Genomic DNA, 20,485 nt, shown 5'->3' with positions numbered 1-20,485 from the left:
TCACTAACAAGTTGCCTCCTTAAAACTGCACAAATATGGTGAGGCTCTCTTCTTTAAGAAATTTAAAATCGATGTTCCTCCCAATTGTCATAATCTGAGCAGACAAGGGGATTTTGCTCAGGATTCTTGGAGAGGTCGAGGGTTCAGGTCTTCTTTGCTGTTGGACCTTAAAAGCTCCTTTCATCCTCCTTTCTAAGATTTCCGTTTCTTTGCCCTTCCTCTTTCTACGAGTGGTTGCCTTCCTTGGGGCCATTAGGATAAGGATAGTTTGATTCAAGGTTGGAAAAAGGTTTTGGAACAAACATTTTACAAGAATTAGTGACACCCCTATGAATCAATTGAAAAGCTACATAACCAGATTTCATGATGACAGAATGTTACACCTCTCACTGAACACCATGTTACTCAGGCTGCTGCCCACTGAAATTTAATTGACTTCCAGCTCTTTTGATTTCTTCATGCTTGATGTTGCCTCCCTCACACCAGTCTACAAAGAATTAGAACCGACAAGAAAACTTAAAAACGTCAGTCAGCAGGTCAAGCGAAGTATGTTACAAGAACAGAGCGTCAGCAACACCTCTTGTTGTTTCTTGGTATTAGTTGAATATCATTAATGATAAAATATATTTATGGCATAAATCAACTCATGAGTCATCCACAATAACATGGGGATGGAAACCAGGTGATACCTATCAAATTATGATTCCAAGATGACTAGTAAAACGGCCATAGTATTAGTACTCTGTTAGAGCGACAAGCAATAGTTTGAGGTGAGCATAAAAGGAAAAAGATACTCAATGATTATGAATGGCCAATAAGTATAAAGGATAGATGTTGGTAGATGAAAAAACATGCCTCAAAAAGGAATTTCATTTTTCACTTGTATTTTATAATGTATAAGTGCTTACAGGAGTCAAACTGTGATCACTGGATTTGACACTGATGAGGAACAAATATAATGCGACAATATTACAAGGTGGTTGCTCAATTGGAGGCACAGATGTGTAATGTCAGATAGAAATTGGAATCATTACTATGCATCTAGCAATCACTACAGCAACTGACATAGCTATTTCCAGGTGCCTAGCAACTTAAACATTAAGATTCAATCACTCCATCTATAATTATGATATGAACCCACAGATGCATGAAGAAAGTGATTTAAAATTCTTAATCAAATATAGCTCACCAAAGCTGTTAAGTATAAAATTTTTCTTATTTTAAATCAGTTGCAGAGAGCTTGCCCATAGATCCCTCAAGGTATCCTTCTTGACCTAAACCGCCTCAGCATAGCTCTTACTATCTTCAATAGACTTAAGAACCTCAGCATAATTCTTTTTTCCCAAAGGAGTGGTGTGACATTTAACAAAATAAGCATACAAGTCTATATTCATTGAGACAATACAAAAAGAAAGTTATTCCATCTACATACCTCTTCTTCAGCTCTTCTTATTGATAACCATGCTTTCTAACTCTGTTCTGAAGGATGCAAACTCAGCAGCCAATTTTCTTGTCTGGATAATGCACAAATTTCCAGCAAAACAAACAATTTTTGAGAAATGCTAGTAGGAAGGGGGCAAAAAGGAGAGATGTTGAAGAACATGAGCACATATTACTAAAGTTCCATTCTCTGATGTGAGAACTACAACTAAATTAACAGAATTATGATATATATCCAAGGGAAAAAAATGGTCAAACACTATATCTTATACCTTCTCTAAGATCTATGGGAAAGAAACAAAATACCTCCTTTAAATCATTCAGAATGGCATTATTTTTGTGACCCGTTTCAAATCCAGGACAAAGTGGAGATAACTTTCAAATGCATACAAGTGGACAATTTATGAGAAACTAATCCTTCAGTAAAACATTCTCTCGAACCTGTCAATTTGGTTCAAACACACTAGCAACACAAATCAAACACAAGAACTTTTTTCAGTATCAGTCTAGATCTTTTTCCATTTCAGGCCATTAAGGACCATGTTCAATGCATTTTCAGAATTAAATTCAAGTCACTTGATATGGGAACTGGTAGACCAATGTCTATATTCATCAAAAGGATACAAGCATTCCCATCGTCGTACCTCCTCTCCAGCACTTTTGAAATTGATAATCCCACTTTCTAAATCATGTTCGAAGGATGCAAACTCAGCAGCCAATTTTCTTGTCTGGATAATGTATAAATCTCCAGCAAAACATACAAGTTCTAAGAATTGCAAAGTCATAGTAGAAGGGGCAAAAGGAGAGATATTGAAAAACATAAGCAAATTGCTAAAGTTCCATTCCTCGGTGTCAAAACCACAACTAAACCAAAAAACAGAATCAAGATAGTATATCCAAAGGAAAAAAATTATATGAAAATGAAGAAACACTGCATCTTATATCTTCTATAAGAACTAGAAGAAAGAAACAAAATCATCTCCTTTAAATCATTCATAATGATATTACATTTGGGACCAGTTCCAAATCCAGGACAAAATGGAGCTAACTTTCAAAAGCATACAAGTGGAGAATTTATAAGAACTCAACCTTCAGTACAACTTTCTCTAGAAGCTGTAAATTTGCTTCAAACATACAAGCAACAGAAATAAAATACAGAAGAACATTTTTCAGAATCAGTCTAGATCCTTTTCAGACTCAGCCCATTAATGACCATGTTCAATGCATTTTCAGGATTAAATTTAAGTCACTTGATACAGAACCGGTAGACCAGTGCATGTTAGGGTTAAATTTAAGTCATATGCCATTGCAGGATAAAGGAAGCCATACACAACTATGGTCAATATCTGAAGAAAACCCAGAAATCCTCTAACTATATGATTACATTCTATAGCTCTAGCGCTCAACTAGTAAGAAGTGACTAATAATTTTCCAAGGATGAGTGCAAACAGTCAAAAAAGTCGAAAAAGTTATCAACAATGAAGAATCAGGTCTCTTGGTTCTAAAAATTTATCATTTGAGCATCAATATAGAATGCGAAACCTCTAGACAAACAAGATAAAAAAACCAAGACTCAAATATAGCATAAGGACATAACATGTCCAAGTTTGATTGAACCACTGAACACTATCAAAGGATGACTAGACAAAGGTTCTAAAGGCCATGATTGGCTTAGTTCACTGATATAAATAAAATACCATATATAGTTCCCAGATACAAGACAAATATGGTAACAGACGCGCTGATTGGTATCATCTAGTAATATCATAAAGCAATTATATATAGAAAATAAGGAAAATATAAGCCTTAATGAAGGTCAACTCGATCTCAATGTATGTTTGTGGTGTTGGAGCTTGGTGGCTCCAAACAGGGAAAGACAGGCTATCTCTACTAAGGAAAAGCTCCTCACTTTGAAGGAAATGAGAAGGATTGTAACACCTAATCTACCAGGAAAGCATGTGAGTAGGGTAGAGACCTATGTTTCAAAGTCATGTTCTATGCTCTTATAAATACAGTGTTGCATAAAAGAGAATATTTTTGGAAGTCTATCATCACCTTCCCTAGCCTACATAAAGAACATCTAATAATCTTGTATTGAACATGAAAATCATCTAAAAAGTTTGATGGAGCACCTTCTGCCTAGACAGATAATAAATGTTTCTATAAAATGAAAATGAGCAAGCAAGTTTGTTACGGGAGATCCAAGCTGGTGTTGCTGCAAGATGTTGCTTAATGTGGATATTGTCACCCTCATGTCAAAGAAGAATGATACAGTATATTAACAAAACAATGCCTGACTACACTGCCCTTTTTGTTCTTGTATTATCTTCTCAAATTAAGGATTGCTGTTTTCACCATTTTATTGTCTTTAAGCTTTAATCCAAGAATTTCTATAATCAAGATGATAAAACTCAATTAAATTGTTGCCAAATTTTAGTAAATAACTAAATCAAGAAAATTTATCTCATACATTTTCCATCAAATTCTCCAGCTGGATGCTCACAGATGCTATCATCTCCTTCTCCTCGTTTGAGTTCTTCAACTCCTCAGTGCTCATGCTCACATCAGTCTATAAAAATTACAACAGAATTAGAGCTACCATTAAAGAGTTTCAGCACTTAGACAGAGAACAATTTATAATATTGTATTAACACATAAGGATATCTGAAAAAAGTTGGAACACCAACTGCCCAATCTAATAACAAATGGTTCTAACTGAAAATATCCCTTGGGAATGAGAACTTAAAGCCATTAACATTCAAGCTGAAACATCACAGTGGCACCAGGATATCCAAACTGATGTTGTTGCAGAATTAAACTCTACTCTCAGAGCATTAATCGCAAAAAAAAAAAGAATAAAAAAATCAACTCTTTTAGCAATTGAAATCCAAGAATTCTAAATTAGAATTAGATAGAGAAAGTGCTATAATCTTGTATTGATTCATGGACATCATATAGATAAACTAGAGGAGCATCCACAGCCTAATCAAATATCAAATGGTTCTATGGAGAAACATCATCAGCATACAAGTTTGAACATCCAAGATATCAAAAGTAGCATCAATACATGCAAGCTGGTGTTTTTGCACGATTTTACTTAAAACTCTTCATATTTAAACCATCAAAATCCAAGAATTTCAGTCACCACAAGAATCAAGACCCAAGAATGCAATGACGAATATTGAAACATGTAACTCAATCAAGAACGATTCAAATCCGACGCTATTCAGAGGGTAACCAATTCAAATCGAATCAAGAAGCTTTCTATCTCATACCTTCGCCGGCTCTTCACAGGGCATCGTCAATTTCATCATTTCATTCTCCAGCTTGGCGCACTTTGCTGCCACCGCCGCCTTGTCCTCAATGCACTTCTTCAGCCCGTCGTCAAATGTTCTAGCTTCAATCTATAACAATTGCAACGGTATCAGAGCTACGATAGAAAGAAAACCCTGGAGATCAGAAAAGCACATCATATGGAAAAGAAAAAGGCAATAATTATAAGGGAACCTGGTGGTTCTCCAGGAGCGTTTTCTTGTAGTTGAGGTTGTCTTCGAGAGCAGAGACGCGTTCCTGGAGGCGCCGGCGAGCGGCCTGACAGCTCTGGAGCATCAGCTGCATGGTCGACGCGGAGGAGCAATCGGCGGATTCTTCCATACTATGATGGCTGGAAGCCATTAGAACACCTCTAAGAATCGATCCTACTCGAAGCCAGTGACGAAGAAAATGGCGATCTTCTGAACCCCAAGAAGGGATTTCGGGTTGGGAGAAGGAAACAAAAAAGGAGATCGGGAAAGGGAGCAAAGCCTCGGAAACCCTGGAACAAGAAGCTCTCTACCAAAGAAGGGAGGGAGAGGGGAAGTAGAAGGGGGAGAGAGGACAGACCGACAGAGCCTTTATACTGAGAGCCGGGAGGGAACCGCATCAGGGGCAGATATTAGAGAAATTATGTACCCCTGAACTAGTGGATCAGTCCAAACAGCAGATGAACGAAAGGAAAAAAATGAAATAGGAGCTGCTATGTCATTTTTAGTCTAACCCAAAATTTTCCATGTTGAGGGAACTTGTTTTCTCCAAATCAAGCTCGTTCACAAATAATGCATGGAAAGGCTTCAAACAATGTAACATAAGTTTGGGCCAACTCAGATTAATCATGATAGGGGATGGTTGAATGTAAACCACCTAATAATCTATCTCAAACATAAAGAATGTATAAATAATTTGTGAACCAAGAAATTATAAATGTACATGCACATGCATGTGTCTTTAGACCTTGGTGCACAATTCTAGGGGCCGTGCCGTACAAAATTTGGAAAATCAATCTAATTTGAGTTCTTTATCTTACATGAACCAAGTTTGGAAGATACGTGTGAATTATGATAGGTTTAAGTCTTAACCTGATATTTAAATCTAATATACATTTTAATTTGTCACAAGGAACTGGTTCACAATTCAAGGGTCATGACATTACAAATTGAAATGAAACTCGAATCTTAAATTTGCCGTGATGTGACCTGAATTAAAACTTAAGACCGGCACAAATTGTGCTGGACTTGGGGCTGACTCAATATCCAAGTGAAAACTATAAAATAAATAATACTTATCATAGAACCCTGGTGCATAATCCGAAGGTCATGTTATATGAAAGCAGGAAATCGATTTGACTTAAATCCTAAATCCAATATGAATTGATTTGTTATCAGACTTTAATTATGTTAGCCGTCATTGTTGATCTAATGTCCAAATCAACCATCAAATGCACCTTTGTACTAAATATAAATAATTTTCCATGAAACGTTAGAACATAACCTAAGAGTGATGTTTATTAAATTGTGCCCTTAACGTAATAAAGGGTATTTTAGTTGAACATCCCCGTACTAAAGGGTTCTATATAATCCCTAAATATACATAATTGTTATACATAATTATCTTAATATTCCTGAAACATAAATGATATTCAGTGATATTCTGTTAATTTTTATATATTCATTTTATAAATTTATATTATGAAGTTTATATTTTATCGTAATACATCTTTGATGGGTTATTGATTTCTACCCAACTTAATCAGAGGTTTCTTGTATGAATGAGCGTAATTAAAAAGGAATCCGAGTAATGCCTTGTAAACATAGTTCCCACGTTACTTGACATTACAACATTTATATAACTCCGACCCAACTTTCTGTGTCGATTTCACAATCTGCACAGATCATGGTTGACCTGGACCCCCTGGTCTTTTTTTAGATGAGTCATTTGGACCACTTGCTCATCATGAATACGATAGCAGGGACACTGTCCATGCCACTGGCCTTTGGCGAAGTGATGCATATTCTAAAAATACAAGAGAGTAGCAATAGCACAAGGTTCAGCTTTTAAGCATAGTCCTTGACAAGTGAACCAGGTGGCAAACTGGCTGGCCAACCATGATAGCCAACCTTGCATTAAGAATAGAGCCTTCAAACTTAGACCCTGTATCTCAGTTCCATGTCCGATATATATGCTGTTAAAGGGTTGATGTCGGGACTCTCACACAGCCGTTTAATTGTCAGCCAATGGACATTTCTAAGATTTACATGGGAGCTATATTTCTAAGATACTTCTATAGTAAATATAGAATTATCAGCCCATCCATGGGTGGCAAACCAAACAAGGTATGTAGGACATCCAGGACAAAGCCCAGAGTAAACAAAGATGTATCATTTTTTACTATTATATTCGTTTTTAAATATTATGTTCATTTTTTATTTGATCAAAATTACTGTGGATATGAGAAGGTAGAAGAATCCATAGCAATCATGTTTTCAATTTTTAAATTCTTCCTCGTGCTTCTGTACAGATTGTAATAAAACCTACAAAATGTTTGCATCATTTGAAGAGCTGCAGAACCAAGATTTCATAACGACACAGTGAGACGCCAAAGCAGAATACCAGTGACACCACTTCAGGAGAATTATGTCAGAGAAGTGAGAATGGCAGTCATTAAATCTGCCATAATGATTCAATTCCCATTTCAGTTGGACAGCATCTTTTCTAAGCTTGATTCTTCTCTCCCTGCCAACCAATTAGACAAAGAATTTAGACAAGGAAAATTTTGACTCATTTATCAGCTGGTAAGCAAGCATACTGCAAGAACAGAAGACCAGAGATTAATACAGCCTTTTTCTAATCTTAATTTCATTCCTCGTCTTAGTTAAACATAAGCAGATATCAGTGGAAATGTTAATTGCATTAGATGACAAGTCACAAGCATTCCAAAGTGATAAGAGGTCTGGGAACCAGAAACCAAAACACCCACATAACCCTGATTCCTAATCAACTAATTAATAGCCACAAAGTGCTAGTAGTTTGGGAGGGTGAGTCGCAATGTCTTGGTTGTATCCTGTAAAATATGACCGATAAAAGCCACCTAATGATCAGGTATGGCCCTTGCTTATACAGGATACATGCAATCAGTAACTCATGCAAATTGGCTCGGACAGATGATACTATACATATTCTAGTAACCAGTGAGCACATGCTCCATAGATTTAACATTTCAACTCTGATAATGAAGCCAAGCTAGGACTCCAAAATTTAAGCACTTAATGTGGCACTCAAGGCAACTCATAGGTGCTAGACAGGACAAACATTTGATATACTGAAGTGGGAAGTCTAGTGAGAGGTACAAGAATTTAACCCTGTGGACACTAGTGCAGGTAATAATCAACCCCATAGTTATGTCCAAGTACATAGCAGATTTTAGCAAGGAAAATACAACACCTGCATGCATGATTAAATAAGATGTGAATCACAGATGCATAAGAAAAAGTAATTGGCAGCTCTAAATCAAATTCATAGATAATCAATGCTTCAAATATGTTAATATTTTGTTTTCCTCAGAATAACAGAAGCAATTGTAGAGTGTTTGCTCTCAGATACCTGGTGGCATCTTGCTAGATTCCACTACCACAGGATAGCTCTTACTTCCTTCTGGGAATACCTTGACCTTTAACAAAACGAATATGTTAGTCTATATATACTAATATGAAGCAAAAGGAAGAGTTCCTCCATGCTCTTACCTCCACTTCAGGTAACTTGGGGTTCATTCCCATGCTTTCCAGGTCCTTTAGCAAGCGTTCAACCTTAGAAACCATATCTGTAGACTGAATAGTGCAGAAATTTTCAAGTAAATATAACACAAACTTATAATGGAGAAGAAGAGAAAGAGGCTGAGAAAGATGAGCGAACAAACACTAAATGTCCATGTTTATTGGTCAAAGCTATGGAACAAAACAGAAACTATATAATTAATTAAGAGAAATGAAGAAAATTTCATGCTTACTAAATCTATAAGACTTAGAATGTATGTAAACAAAAAACAGCAATCGAGACCAATAAACACGGTGGTAGTGCATTCAAGAACTATGTCAAATTTAAGACTAAGTGGAATTTATTTTCAATCTAATCTGAGTAGAGGATTGATCAAAATTTCAACTACCAAAAGAACCCAATATATATATATATATATATATATATATATATATATATATATATATATATATATATATATATATATATATATATATATATATATATATATATATATATATATATATAATTCAATAAAAATTGTAAAATTGCATTATATTAACAAGTGACAGAACTATTCATAGAAAGAAATACTATCAACCAACAGAACTAATCAATGATCTGGATGCCGGTCACCAACCTGGACTTTGAATTTATAATGACCTCGGTTCCTTGAAATAAATATTTCATTTTTTTTAATAAATATACAATGTAACATTTACAGTAAAGGAGATTTAGAATACTCAAAAAATTTGAATGCCTAGACATTGAACCAATTGAGGAGTTAGGTATAGAAAGAGACATGGTCCGTAATTATCATGTCATACATAAGCACAAATCAGGTCAAGAATCTAGAGTGCAGATCTAGCTACCTAACAAGTATATACTGATGCATGTATTATAGTACCGAGAATTAACATGTTAAGATGTTGCTGTATCATGTAGTTTAATGGAATGGACATAAGAAGGCCATTTTCTTTTATTTGGACAAGTTCTGTATCATTTGATAGCGAGATCTGACAACCAGCTACAAGTGATTATAAAATTAGATGCTATTTAAAGTTTATTAGGAGCAACATGCTGAGCTTGTTCCTTAGTCATTACTACTATGGAATTGATGACAAGCTTAACCCATGTAACTTATCGTCATTCTTCATTGTAATTTCCGGAACCAATTTTTTGCTAATTACTCTATCAACACAAGCCATGCAAGTTTAGAACTCAACCAGGCTACACAAGTTTGCCTTAAGAATTTCTTGAACTGTCATCTGTGAGATAAAATGACTGCTTTTGTCAACATACTTTTATCTTTCAACCCCTTAGTTGGCAATTGCAATTCATGCAACCCATCCTATACTTAGTCACCTGAATCAAGATTAAGTTTGGTCACAGGAACAGGGAAGAGGGCACTTAGAATATATTACAGGAAGCAGGTGCAGGAATGAGATTAAGAAGGGAATTCATAGTAGGTGCAGAACCAGATGTAGAACATTTTGGTTAATATAACCTTATTTCCAATACTTTCATGATGTTAATGCCATGTTATCTTCCTAGCTAGGGCTTGGCAGAACTTTTGGAGTTAGATCACCACCTGTGGTATTTTGTGATATAATGCTAAATTACCACTGAACTTTGACCATCGTTAGCTTGTCAACTGTAATTATTATCACCAAATTCTGGTGGGCCTTAGCGGCATGGTAGAAAACTTCCTTAAGATCATATTGACGTCAAATAACAAAATCATGACTAGACCCTTAAGAGATTGCATGTTAAATTTGTCATCTTGGTGCACAAAGTCCAACCTGGCACACTAAGGTAGTATAAAGTTCCGACCTTCAGCATTGTTAACATTTCTCACTTTGTGATGCTTCCAAACTTATTCATTTAACCGCCTTTAATTATGTGAGAATTCAGTCAGGGCAGCATAATTCACAATTCAGTAGCAAGGATGTTGTTTATTTCAAAGCTTTCTAGATATATATGATCACTCAGATCCACTCATGATTCAAGTCATTAAGAGAAAAGTTCAATGAGTGAATTGTCATCTGATATAGTAAAATTTTGAAGGATTGTTCATATAATTTTGAAATTTGAATACAATACTATTGTAGAATAACAGACTGCATACTGACATTCAGTTAGTAAGTGAAGAAACTCAGCATCAAATGTCTCCAGGGATAAAGACACTATCTCACACAGCTGTTAAGAATTATAAATCTAATGCATTTGTTTTGAAAATTTATCACTTTAAGCAGAACATATAATGAGAATCCTCTGGGCATACTAGATGGGAAGACCAAGATCTGAAAATGGCATAAACACGACAAAAAATTATAGACGAAACTTGAATAGAAATCCTCTGAATGCTTAGATATGACTGAAGGCCTAAACAAAGGATCTAAGTTATGATTTTCTTGACAACTGAAGTGAAACAAACAAGCAAAGACCATAACAGATTCACAGAGAAGCGTAAGAGGAACAAGCATTACCTTACTTTACGCAAATTAAGAATGAGAAGTAATCATCCCTAAAAGATGGAAAAGATCCTCAAGTTGAAATAGAAATTATGTGTAATATCAGATTCAAGAAGCCTTTTTCCTCCTAGAACAGTACCACTTACAGTATTGTCTTTTCTCAGTATACGGACGTTAATCAATATATAAAGCACTAAAGTTCTGAAACATGACCAAAGAATTCTATGTGCATTCCCGGCAACAAGAATGGTAACACACAAAGAAAATATTTTCTTGATCTTTTCCTCTAGCTTGCACATTTCTATGTTCAAGATGTTTAGAAGTCAATCAAGAAGAATCAAACCAAGAAACATTCATCTCATACCTGTCCTCCAGGATCTTTGTTGTCGATCATCAATGACTCATCGGTGCCCCATAATTTCTGAATTTCTTGCGCCCCAAAAACTTTCTCCTGATCCATCTTCATCTTGGCGCACTTCCAAGCTATGTCCACCTTGTCCTTAACACACTTGAACAACTCCCTGTGGCTCGTTCTTGTTTCAGCCTATTGCAATCACCACAGAATCATTCCGAAAACGATCATGGAAAACAAAAACCCTAAAGAGAGATAGGAGGAAAGGAAATTAGAAGACAAAAAGAATCCAAGAGACTTCAGAGAAAGAGTAAGAACCTTGATTTCTTCCAACTGTTTCTCCGTCTCCTCGAGACGATCCTCCAGATCGTATATCTCATGCTGGAGGCACCTGCAGTCTTGCTGGCAGGCGCGGATCCTCTGCTGCATAAACCGCTGGAAGGTGGAGGTGCCGGAGGAGCGATCTGAAGGGAGATCCATATTGTGATTGTGATTGTGGGGTTCAAGGAAAGGAATCAAGGAATGTGAAATGGTGGAGAAAAGCTTAGAAACTAGAGAAACCCTCAAACAAGAAGCTCTGAACGAAAGAACAATGGAAGGGAAGACAAATGAGAGAAAAGGGAGAGGAGAGGAACATGGAGGGAAGAGGGAGGATGGTTTTGAAGGGGTTCCGGAATCCTTCGCGAAAAAAAATGGGGTCCCGGAATAGCGGGAGCACAATTTCTTCTGCCTCTTCTAAATACTCGGGCGGTTTCGACTAAAGCAGTATGCATCTTTCGTTTCTGAATAATAGAAATCGACGCAAAACATCTAAACCAAAGAAAATTGTTCTGGGCTCTCCCATCCTCGTATGTAGTGAGCAGCCGGTTCACCGGGAAAAAAAATGTTCAATTCGGGGGACGTCTAGGTCTTTATTGGGCCACGCTTCGACACCCAATTATTAGAATCCCACTATAGCGAACCTAGCTAGATTTGAATTGAGGCCTAGGTTTTGATCTATCAACAAAATAAGATTGGATGAGTTGGCAAAGGGTGAGTGACCGGTCATGCTCGGCTTGCTATACTCGAACTTTTTTGGTGGGGCGAATGGGTCTGCTTGGAGCTAGGAGTCTTCACCTGAAAATAGGAGAAGGCAAGCAAGAGTATCGTAGCGTAAACATACTCGAAGGTCCCTTGAGTCTTTCTCGTCTACTTTCTTTCCCAGCTCATATACCCCATATATATATATATATATATATATATATATATATATATATATATATATATATATATATATATATATATATATATATATATATATATGTAAGGATGAAGGCATAGCGTCGTTATCCAAAATGATTGGGAACGTCATAACCGTCGAACATGCAATAACTATCTAATCGTACAATAACTGCTTAATGTACGAGACAAGTTGTAACTATCTCGTAATGTGCTTCATAAGAATGCAGAGCTATAACCATCCTTTTATGCGCATTAATCGTTTTAAATGCATTTTGAATCAAAAACACATTGCTCGTTGCTGTTGGTCAGCTAATCTACTCGGTTATATTGATTAGATGTTCTAGTTGGCCATTCTGTCAGCAGCTCGATCGACTACTATAGTTAGCAGCTTGGTTGATTGCTCTGATCGGCAACTTGGTTGCAAGTCGACAAATTCAGGCCACATCACCCTCCAGTTTCACGAACTTAGCTAGACTTCATTGAAGCCAAGATTCTAATTTGTGGATATGGGTAGCTAGAGTTAGATCCCTTTTATATTTAAAGAAGCTTCATGGGTCGACTCATGATCTTTAAGGGTCGACTCCTCTTCTCCAAGGGTCGATTTAAGAAAGTTCTTATTTTTGCTGTACTCTGTCTCTCGCCTATGGTCATTGTGAGGTTGACTCTTCTATTCTTTGAGGTCGAAGAATTTAGTTCCAAAGAAGAAGAAATAAAAGTAAATAATTTATGCTTTATGACATAAGAAGATGAGATAAAACTAGGATCCTATTTTGACTTTAAATTAGATAAATTGCAAGATGCTTTTGAAGATCCCCTTGTTAAATCAAAACAATTAGAAAAGAAAAATAGAGAACTTAAAAAATAAACTCTAAACTCTCTGAGAAATAAGAACTAATTTACAAAAGCAAAAAATCCATTAACTATAAAAAAAATGATCTGAAATTAAAAATAGAAGACAAATCTAAGCTTTCAACATTCACACATAGGAAGAAAAAAATTAGATTACCTGTTCATAAAATATAATTACTGTGGAAGAAAAGGACATATGGCATATATTTGTTCACTTGAAAACAACACTAATGTTGGAAATAAGAAAAATTGGATTCCTAAGGGAAGGATAATTACTAGTCAACAAGGATCTAAGAAGATTTGGATACCTAAAATCTAAAATTAATCAAACATAAATCTAAGAAGATTAGGTTATTCGATTCAAACTTGAAATTACTAATGAAGCTAAAAATTAGATCATAACTATGCTTATCTGAAAGAAACATAATTCAACCTACATTGGAACAAAATGTATTCTTAAAAATGGATGAATGATTCTAAATTTGTAAATAAATGAATGGATTGATTTTGATGTATCTCTTTGTGATGTCTTACACGTTTTAATTCCATGATATTTATACTTAATATCTTGATACATGTAACAATGTACTAATATTTACTGAAACTCAACAATATTAGCTCCTAATTTGATTTTGGATCTGTAGAGTCTATTATATTTTTAAAATGAATATGATCTAATACTTTGAAATATGTATTTTTTATATCCTGATACTCAAAATCTTAATGACTTAAGTTGATCTGCAATGCATAGAAAATACATATCTCAAATTATTAATCTAAAAGTTTTATTGAAAACTTTTCACAAATTTTGAAATTTTAATGGAATGATTGATTAAGAGAGAGAAAAAACACTTGAGGGGGAGAGATCATATGAAACTTAATAGCATAAATTAAATACTTCTACAAAAGGGAAGAAAGAATTTTAAACATTTGTAAAAATGAAAAATGATTCTCTCCAGTAAGCCTCTTTTAAAATTCAATTTTGAGATTTGTTCCGATATTTCTTAAAGCTTGCTATTCGGTTGATACATTATGTGCTTCAATCATGAACCAAATTGCAACTCTAATATTTGATGCTTTCAGCACCACTAAAATTGATCTTAAATAGTTCTAATTTAATAAAAAAGGGAGAGAGAGAAGGAGGTTGAAAGGTTGATAAGTACAAAATGTTTGAGTATAGTACTAATAATTTTGTGTTCTTGAAAAAATTAAATTTATCTTATAGAAAGCAAAATAAGGTTGAAAGGTTAGAGAAGCTTGGAAGAACAATTCTCAAAGTTGGAGAAGATTTTAAAGAATTCTGGGAGTTTTTGAAGTGGACAGGTCAACCCTAAAGAACCATGAGTCGACTTTGATATAGCCACTGGGTTATATGGCCATAGCCTGATATTGGGTTTAGTATCAATTTATAAAAAATAAATTTTGAAAGAAGTATGTGCATTATTTAAGATTTGATTTATTTCTAGTTAGTATCATGCTATTTGATTAATTATTTGTTTGGCATGCTTAGACCCAACTTCGATATATTTTGTTGCTTACTAGGCTAGTGTAACTCATTATCCTTTCTTTTTCTATTTTTTAGCTCTAAAATTATGATTGCTCAGGACTTGGAAGATGTGCTAGATCTTCTGAAAATATTCATGACTTGGGGGACTTCTATCTTAGTTTAATTTAGATTAGCTCAGTTTAGTTAGAATATTTTATTCGATTGAATGATCATAATTAGTTGGAACAATATAACTCATGTTATTTTGGAATATTTTTTTTTATGAGAGTGATTTGATTGGATCTTGATTAAATTAATTTTTGAGGATCAAAGAATTATTATTATTATTGCTTTAAATTACTATGATTTGATCTATAACCTTGCATGCTTGTTTGGTCCGCCCTATATGTATGCAGCGTCTGTTACGCTCTGGGTTCAGATTGTGGCAAAATATATACATTTGACTACTTTTTAGAAACATAAAGAATAATTGTCTTTGAAAATTTTAAATGTTGTTTGGCATTATTTTCATTTTTCTATCTTCAAAAATAGAAATCCTATTTCTATGAATTTTTAAAGTTTTAAATAAGTTAACATTTTTAAAACTTTAAAAATTTTATATAGTTATTTGTAAAATATTAAATTTTATATGCTTATTTTTTATAAATAATTATTTAATTTATTTTTTGATTTATCTAGCTAAAGTGTTCATAGCTTATATAGCTCATTATATGATTTTTACTGTTTTTACAGATTTCAAGAACTAGCTTGACTCAGGAATTTATTGTAGGAGAGCAATTAGAGAAAATTTTTTGACATCTTTATTTTGACTTGATTTTATTTTAGAGTTGATGCAAGATTTTAAAAGCTATCTACTAAGAAGTACCAAGATTCTTGCCTAATATATTCACAATTTCTTTAAGACATATCAAACCAAACGGGCCAGCAATTATTTTTGACACAACATATAAATCAACAAAGTATCCCCTATAGTAAACATGGACTAAATGATGAGATATTGATGTTAGTATAACTCGCTATTCATTTTGATTTATCAGCGTGGTGCCAAGAATTTAAAGAACAAATACTCCATCCAGCTGCCCCGGTTTCAACGTATTAAGTTTCATCTCAATGCATGTACAACAAGAACTAGAAATGAAGCTGAACATGGAGCTTTCAAGTACTGGCACAATCCAATTATCAGTTGATGAGCAAGACGCTACTCAAAGGAGAATTCTGTCGCAAAGGCGATAGTGGCACTCTGCTGCACTGCTATCAATCAGCCTCTTGGCTGGAGTCATCGCACTTATGCTTGATCTTATATCCCCTGCATAACAGTTGGACAAAGAATTAAAACTAAACATGAAAATGTCACACTTAGTAAAGCATATAACAAGAAAACACAAAATATTGTACCCCACTTTTTCAATCATCTTTTTTGGGTATTGATGTCGGTTAAACATCATTGCATGTATTTATGAAGAACTAAAGTAATATCAGATATGAAGGCAAGAATCATTAACAATCGAATCAGAACATGAAAACTAGAAAATACTTCAGAGAGTCATCCAAAATGAACTCTGAAGGCCACATTTGTCAAGTCTAAATGGGTGATTGACGCTAATGTGATTTTTATCAATGATCAGATGAAGCTAATGCTTAGCATGAAAAAAATCTAGTTTTTCATCTATGTTGGAAACCTATTACTCTAGTAATTATTACAGCTAGTGATTCTGAATAAGTTGTTTTCAAGTATCTAGTAATTTAACTTTCACATGAAACACCATCCATCTAAATGTATCAAGAGTAAGATATGAGTTCTGGACGCATTGGCAATAAATTAATTAGATTCACAGATTACAAGGACTTCATGAACATTATTTCTAGAATGATTCTCACCTTATCTGAAGCACTTGAGGAGTGCCTTCTGTCACACGCTGATGATGTGATTCTCTTTTTAATGGGCAGGAGGCGGTTTCTATCTTCAGCCACTTTCCACAGGATTTCGTTCTCTTCGTGAAGTACCTTGAACTTCAATAACATTTATAATTAATTTAGATGTGTATGATTTTTAAAAGAAAAGAAATAAAATTCAGACATCTATGAATGGTAAAATAAGGCAAAAATTCTTTTATCTTCTTACCTTCTGATAAGCTTTTCGAAGCTTGGCTGTCATGCTTTCATTCTCTGTTTGCAGGGTTTCAATTTGAGCGGCCAAGTTTACAATCTAGAGAGATAGCAACTTCTTATATATAAAAATTATGGATACACAAAGTTATGTTAAAACAGAAAAAAGACAAACTTGAGAGGACAACACTTCATGACTATAAGAAAAAAAAAGCAACCGTGTACTTTAATCAAAAAGAAATTCAGAAAAAACTATCTTTTCTACAAAAGTTGGGAAAAATAGCATAAACATATCCTATAATTCATTGTTGATGGTGTTATGTTATTATCGAGACATATTTCAAATCCAGCATACATATACTACTTTGTAGCTCCTATAAACTTGCATTAAGCAGATTACTGACCCAAACACAACAGAGAGGTGTTGACTCAGAACCGAACTGTGCCGCTGGTCGGTGAGCGATCAAGAAATTTGATCATGAATCATATATCAGAACATGGGTAGGATCCTTTTTTCTACTGGGAGTTAGATATTATCTTTTCTACTTGAAGAAGAAGAAGAAGAAGAAATGAGGAACAAGGGATGACAAAATGAATTTCTTGAAAATCATAAAACTTCAATGCCTTATTGGAGGGGGCAATCAAGTAATTATATGAACATATATAGGTTCAGAGGCATTGGTAAGAAGATCCAAGAAATTGAAAGGAGAGGTACCTTTCTCTAAACTCATGAGACATCTTATCTCCTGAGGAAAAGATAAGCCATTAAGGATAAGTAGCATTCGAGCCCAGTGGCACCCATGAGTAAAGAGTTAAAGATGAAACGCTCCTCATACCGAAGGGAGATGAAACATATGAATAAACAAAAGATTACTCTGTCCTAAGTGTTTTCTTGCCGATTCAAGCATTTTGTTTTCACCATTTTCTTGATACTTGTTCATAGTTAGAGAATCAGTTCTATGTTCAGGATACAGAAAATTCAATCAAGAAAAGTCAAAATGTATGATTATTTCAGATTTCAATCAAGAAGAGTCGAACGAAATCAAGAAGATTCATCATCTTTTTTACCTGTGAATTTTGGAGGTCTTGTTCTGTCTTTAATTTGATGTATCGTTCAACGAAACCCTTCTCTTTATTCTCTAGTTCCGTCTTCTCCTGTTCCATCTTCTCCTTCTTGCCGACGCAATTTGTCAGCTTCTCGGAACTCAAGTTCCCTTCAGCCTGCAACAATTAAAATGGAATTTGATGCTGCCATGAAGAAAACAATCCCAGAGAGAGAGAGAGAAGAAAAGAGATCAAAAGACAAGAATTAAGACGATGGGGAGAGACTAGGGAAAGGAGGAGGACAAACCCGGAGTCGTTCCCAGCGCTCGTCAAACCTCTCGATACGGACATCGAGGGCGTGTATCTGATATTCGAGTTTTTGGCGTTCCTGCTCGCAGCGCTTGAGAGCAGAGATCTGATCTCGGAGCCCGCGGTCGAACAGATTGGCGAAGGGCCACCGAACCGAGGGCGAGGGGGAGCTGCTGCCAGCGGATTCTTGGATGCTCCTAGGGAACCTTGGAGAGAGCGCCATAGTGCGATCGATGGTTGGGAACCCGACCCTCGGAATTCTAGTGGAATTTTGAAGACTCATGGGCTTATAGGTCACACATTAGTTCTTAAACTAAATTCTTAAATTTCTATTCATTCATCTCTTTCAATTCTTAAATTAAATTACTAAAGCTCCAAGCCCTGGAATTAAATTGGTATTAATTTACTATTAATGCTTAAACTTGGCACTACCAACAACGATCATTTGATGTTAATTTAATTTAAAGACTTCTTGCATTCGTATTATTTTAGGAATTGAAATGGATGCATAAATAGTTTTTCTTTGATGGTGAGGTACAAGGAGCCGGCCGATTAGGCTCAGTGAGCCGAGTCGGCTCAGGCTATCTAGGCGGAGACTAGACCGTCAAAGTTAGAAATCGCGTGTGAGAGAGGAGAGGGCCGGTTGAAATCAATGATTTCACACCCAATCTTTCCTTTCCCAATGAGATTTCTCGCTGGCAAACACGAAGAAATCAGATCCCGATGGCGTCCTCCCCTATATTTCTTTCTTTCTTTGTTCTTTAGCCTCACCCCGCCTCCTTCCACTTGAATCTCTCCACCATGACCTTCTTCCGTTCCTCTTCCTCCCTCTTTTCCCCTCTCTCTTTCTTCCTTCCTCTTCCTTTCTCCACTTGGGCTCAGTGTGCCCTATTTTGAGCTGCTGAATCAGCAACCTCAAGCTCGTTGGTGCCAAGGCAAGTTTCTCCATTTCCTCCCTCGTTCTTTCTCTTCCCGATCAACCTACTAGTGGCTAGAATCTGGCAAAAGGTCGCCAGAAATAAACAAAAAAAAACAAGAAAAGGAAAGAAGAGGGTGAGAAAGAAGAAAGAAGGGAAAAAAAGAAAAAGAAAGAGAGAGAAGAAAGAAAAAAAAAACAAAGAGAGAAGCGAGAAAATAAAAATAATAATAAATAAATAAAATAAAATAAAATAATGGATCTTATCCTCTACATGTCCTCTCCTCAATGTACCTTCTGGGTGGACCTCGATAAAGGGCCTAGACCCGTGTTGCAACGACTACTTGGACTGGTCTTTTCCACTTTTTTTCAAATTTTATATTTGAAGTCAAATCAAATTCCTTTCGATCCCCTAGAGCTTCTTATTTTATATTTAGATTTGTAAATAGTTGAATATAATTTATCTTATCTTCTTAAATGGTTTTGGATAGGTGTGGCAGTTTTACCTATTTGAACTTAGTGAACTTTAGGCGAATCGAGAATAAGTGATCCCGGCACAAACCTTACTAATTTTTGAATTTTTGGTCAATTTTAATCCATATGAAGTAAGAAAATATAAATTATACTGATAAGATTGACTTTGTATTTTTTAAAAATTTAGGATCAAGTATATGATTGTGAAATGATTCATATTCTTATAGCATTGTCTAATGGATACGTATGTGCAAATAATTTTCAGTTTATAAATAAGTGCATTTTTTCCTACGAAGATGACATATATAGGGTCTAATTATGACTTATGAATTTTTATAAAAATAGTCGAATTACCATAAATAATTTTATGATAGTTTTATTATTAAAGAATTATTTATGGATTATGAACTCTATAAAGCCATTTATTATCTAATTCACATATGATTTTAAAAAATATATTTTAAAAAAATGATTTAAGAAATAAGATTACAGACTCTCATGTGGCTATATATGGCCCTCGCCGGTAGGTATAATAGTTGGCATACAGTCCCCCTCCAGCGGATCTAATTGTTGGTATATAGCCCCACAAGGGGTATAATAGTTAGCATACGGTCTTGCCAACAAGTATAATATTAGCATATGGCCCCAAGAGTAAGCATAATAGTTAGCATACAGCCTCGCCATCAGGTATAATAGTTAGCAGACTATAATATCCAGTCGATTATGTC

The 20,485-nt window shown here is 35.1% G+C and overlaps 2 protein-coding genes across 3 annotated transcripts; both read right to left on the bottom strand.

Annotated features, from left to right (window-relative positions):
* Nucleotides 1-252: 252 nt before the first annotated feature.
* On the bottom strand, nt 253-12,230 carry LOC120106113. Of its 2 annotated transcripts, XM_039118998.1 has the most exons (9): nt 11,650-12,230; nt 11,344-11,523; nt 8,496-8,579; nt 8,356-8,422; nt 4,948-7,488; nt 4,716-4,844; nt 3,911-4,009; nt 1,433-1,514; nt 253-487 (listed from the first exon to the last, which is right to left on the bottom strand). In XM_039118998.1, exons 1-5 carry the CDS (start codon nt 11,809-11,811, stop codon nt 7,448-7,450), a joined length of 534 nt encoding a protein of 177 aa, XP_038974926.1. In that variant the 5' UTR covers nt 11,812-12,230; the 3' UTR covers nt 253-487; nt 1,433-1,514; nt 3,911-4,009; nt 4,716-4,844; nt 4,948-7,447. The 2 variants fall into 2 exon arrangements, with proteins under 2 accessions (XP_038974926.1, XP_038974925.1); XM_039118997.1 differs by lacking the exons at nt 253-487; nt 1,433-1,514; nt 8,356-8,422; ... (1 more) ...; nt 11,344-11,523; nt 11,650-12,230 and adding an exon at nt 1,521-2,168 and having other exon boundaries at nt 4,948-5,521.
* Nucleotides 12,231-15,855: 3,625 nt separating this feature from the next.
* Nucleotides 15,856-18,801, bottom strand: LOC120106112. The gene is made up of 5 exons (XM_039118996.1): nt 18,366-18,801; nt 18,083-18,235; nt 17,031-17,114; nt 16,787-16,918; nt 15,856-16,214 (listed from the first exon to the last, which is right to left on the bottom strand). The coding sequence occupies exons 1-5, from the start codon at nt 18,648-18,650 to the stop codon at nt 16,206-16,208; spliced, it is 663 nt and encodes a 220-aa protein (XP_038974924.1). The 5' UTR covers nt 18,651-18,801; the 3' UTR covers nt 15,856-16,205.
* Nucleotides 18,802-20,485: the final 1,684 nt, after the last annotated feature.

Source organism: Phoenix dactylifera, unplaced genomic scaffold, assembly GCF_009389715.1.
Source record: "Phoenix dactylifera cultivar Barhee BC4 unplaced genomic scaffold, palm_55x_up_171113_PBpolish2nd_filt_p 000467F, whole genome shotgun sequence".
NCBI classification, from domain to species: domain Eukaryota; kingdom Viridiplantae; phylum Streptophyta; class Magnoliopsida; order Arecales; family Arecaceae; genus Phoenix; species Phoenix dactylifera.
Note: the sequence above shows the minus strand (reverse complement) of the source record. Positions and strands in the feature narration are given on the sequence as shown.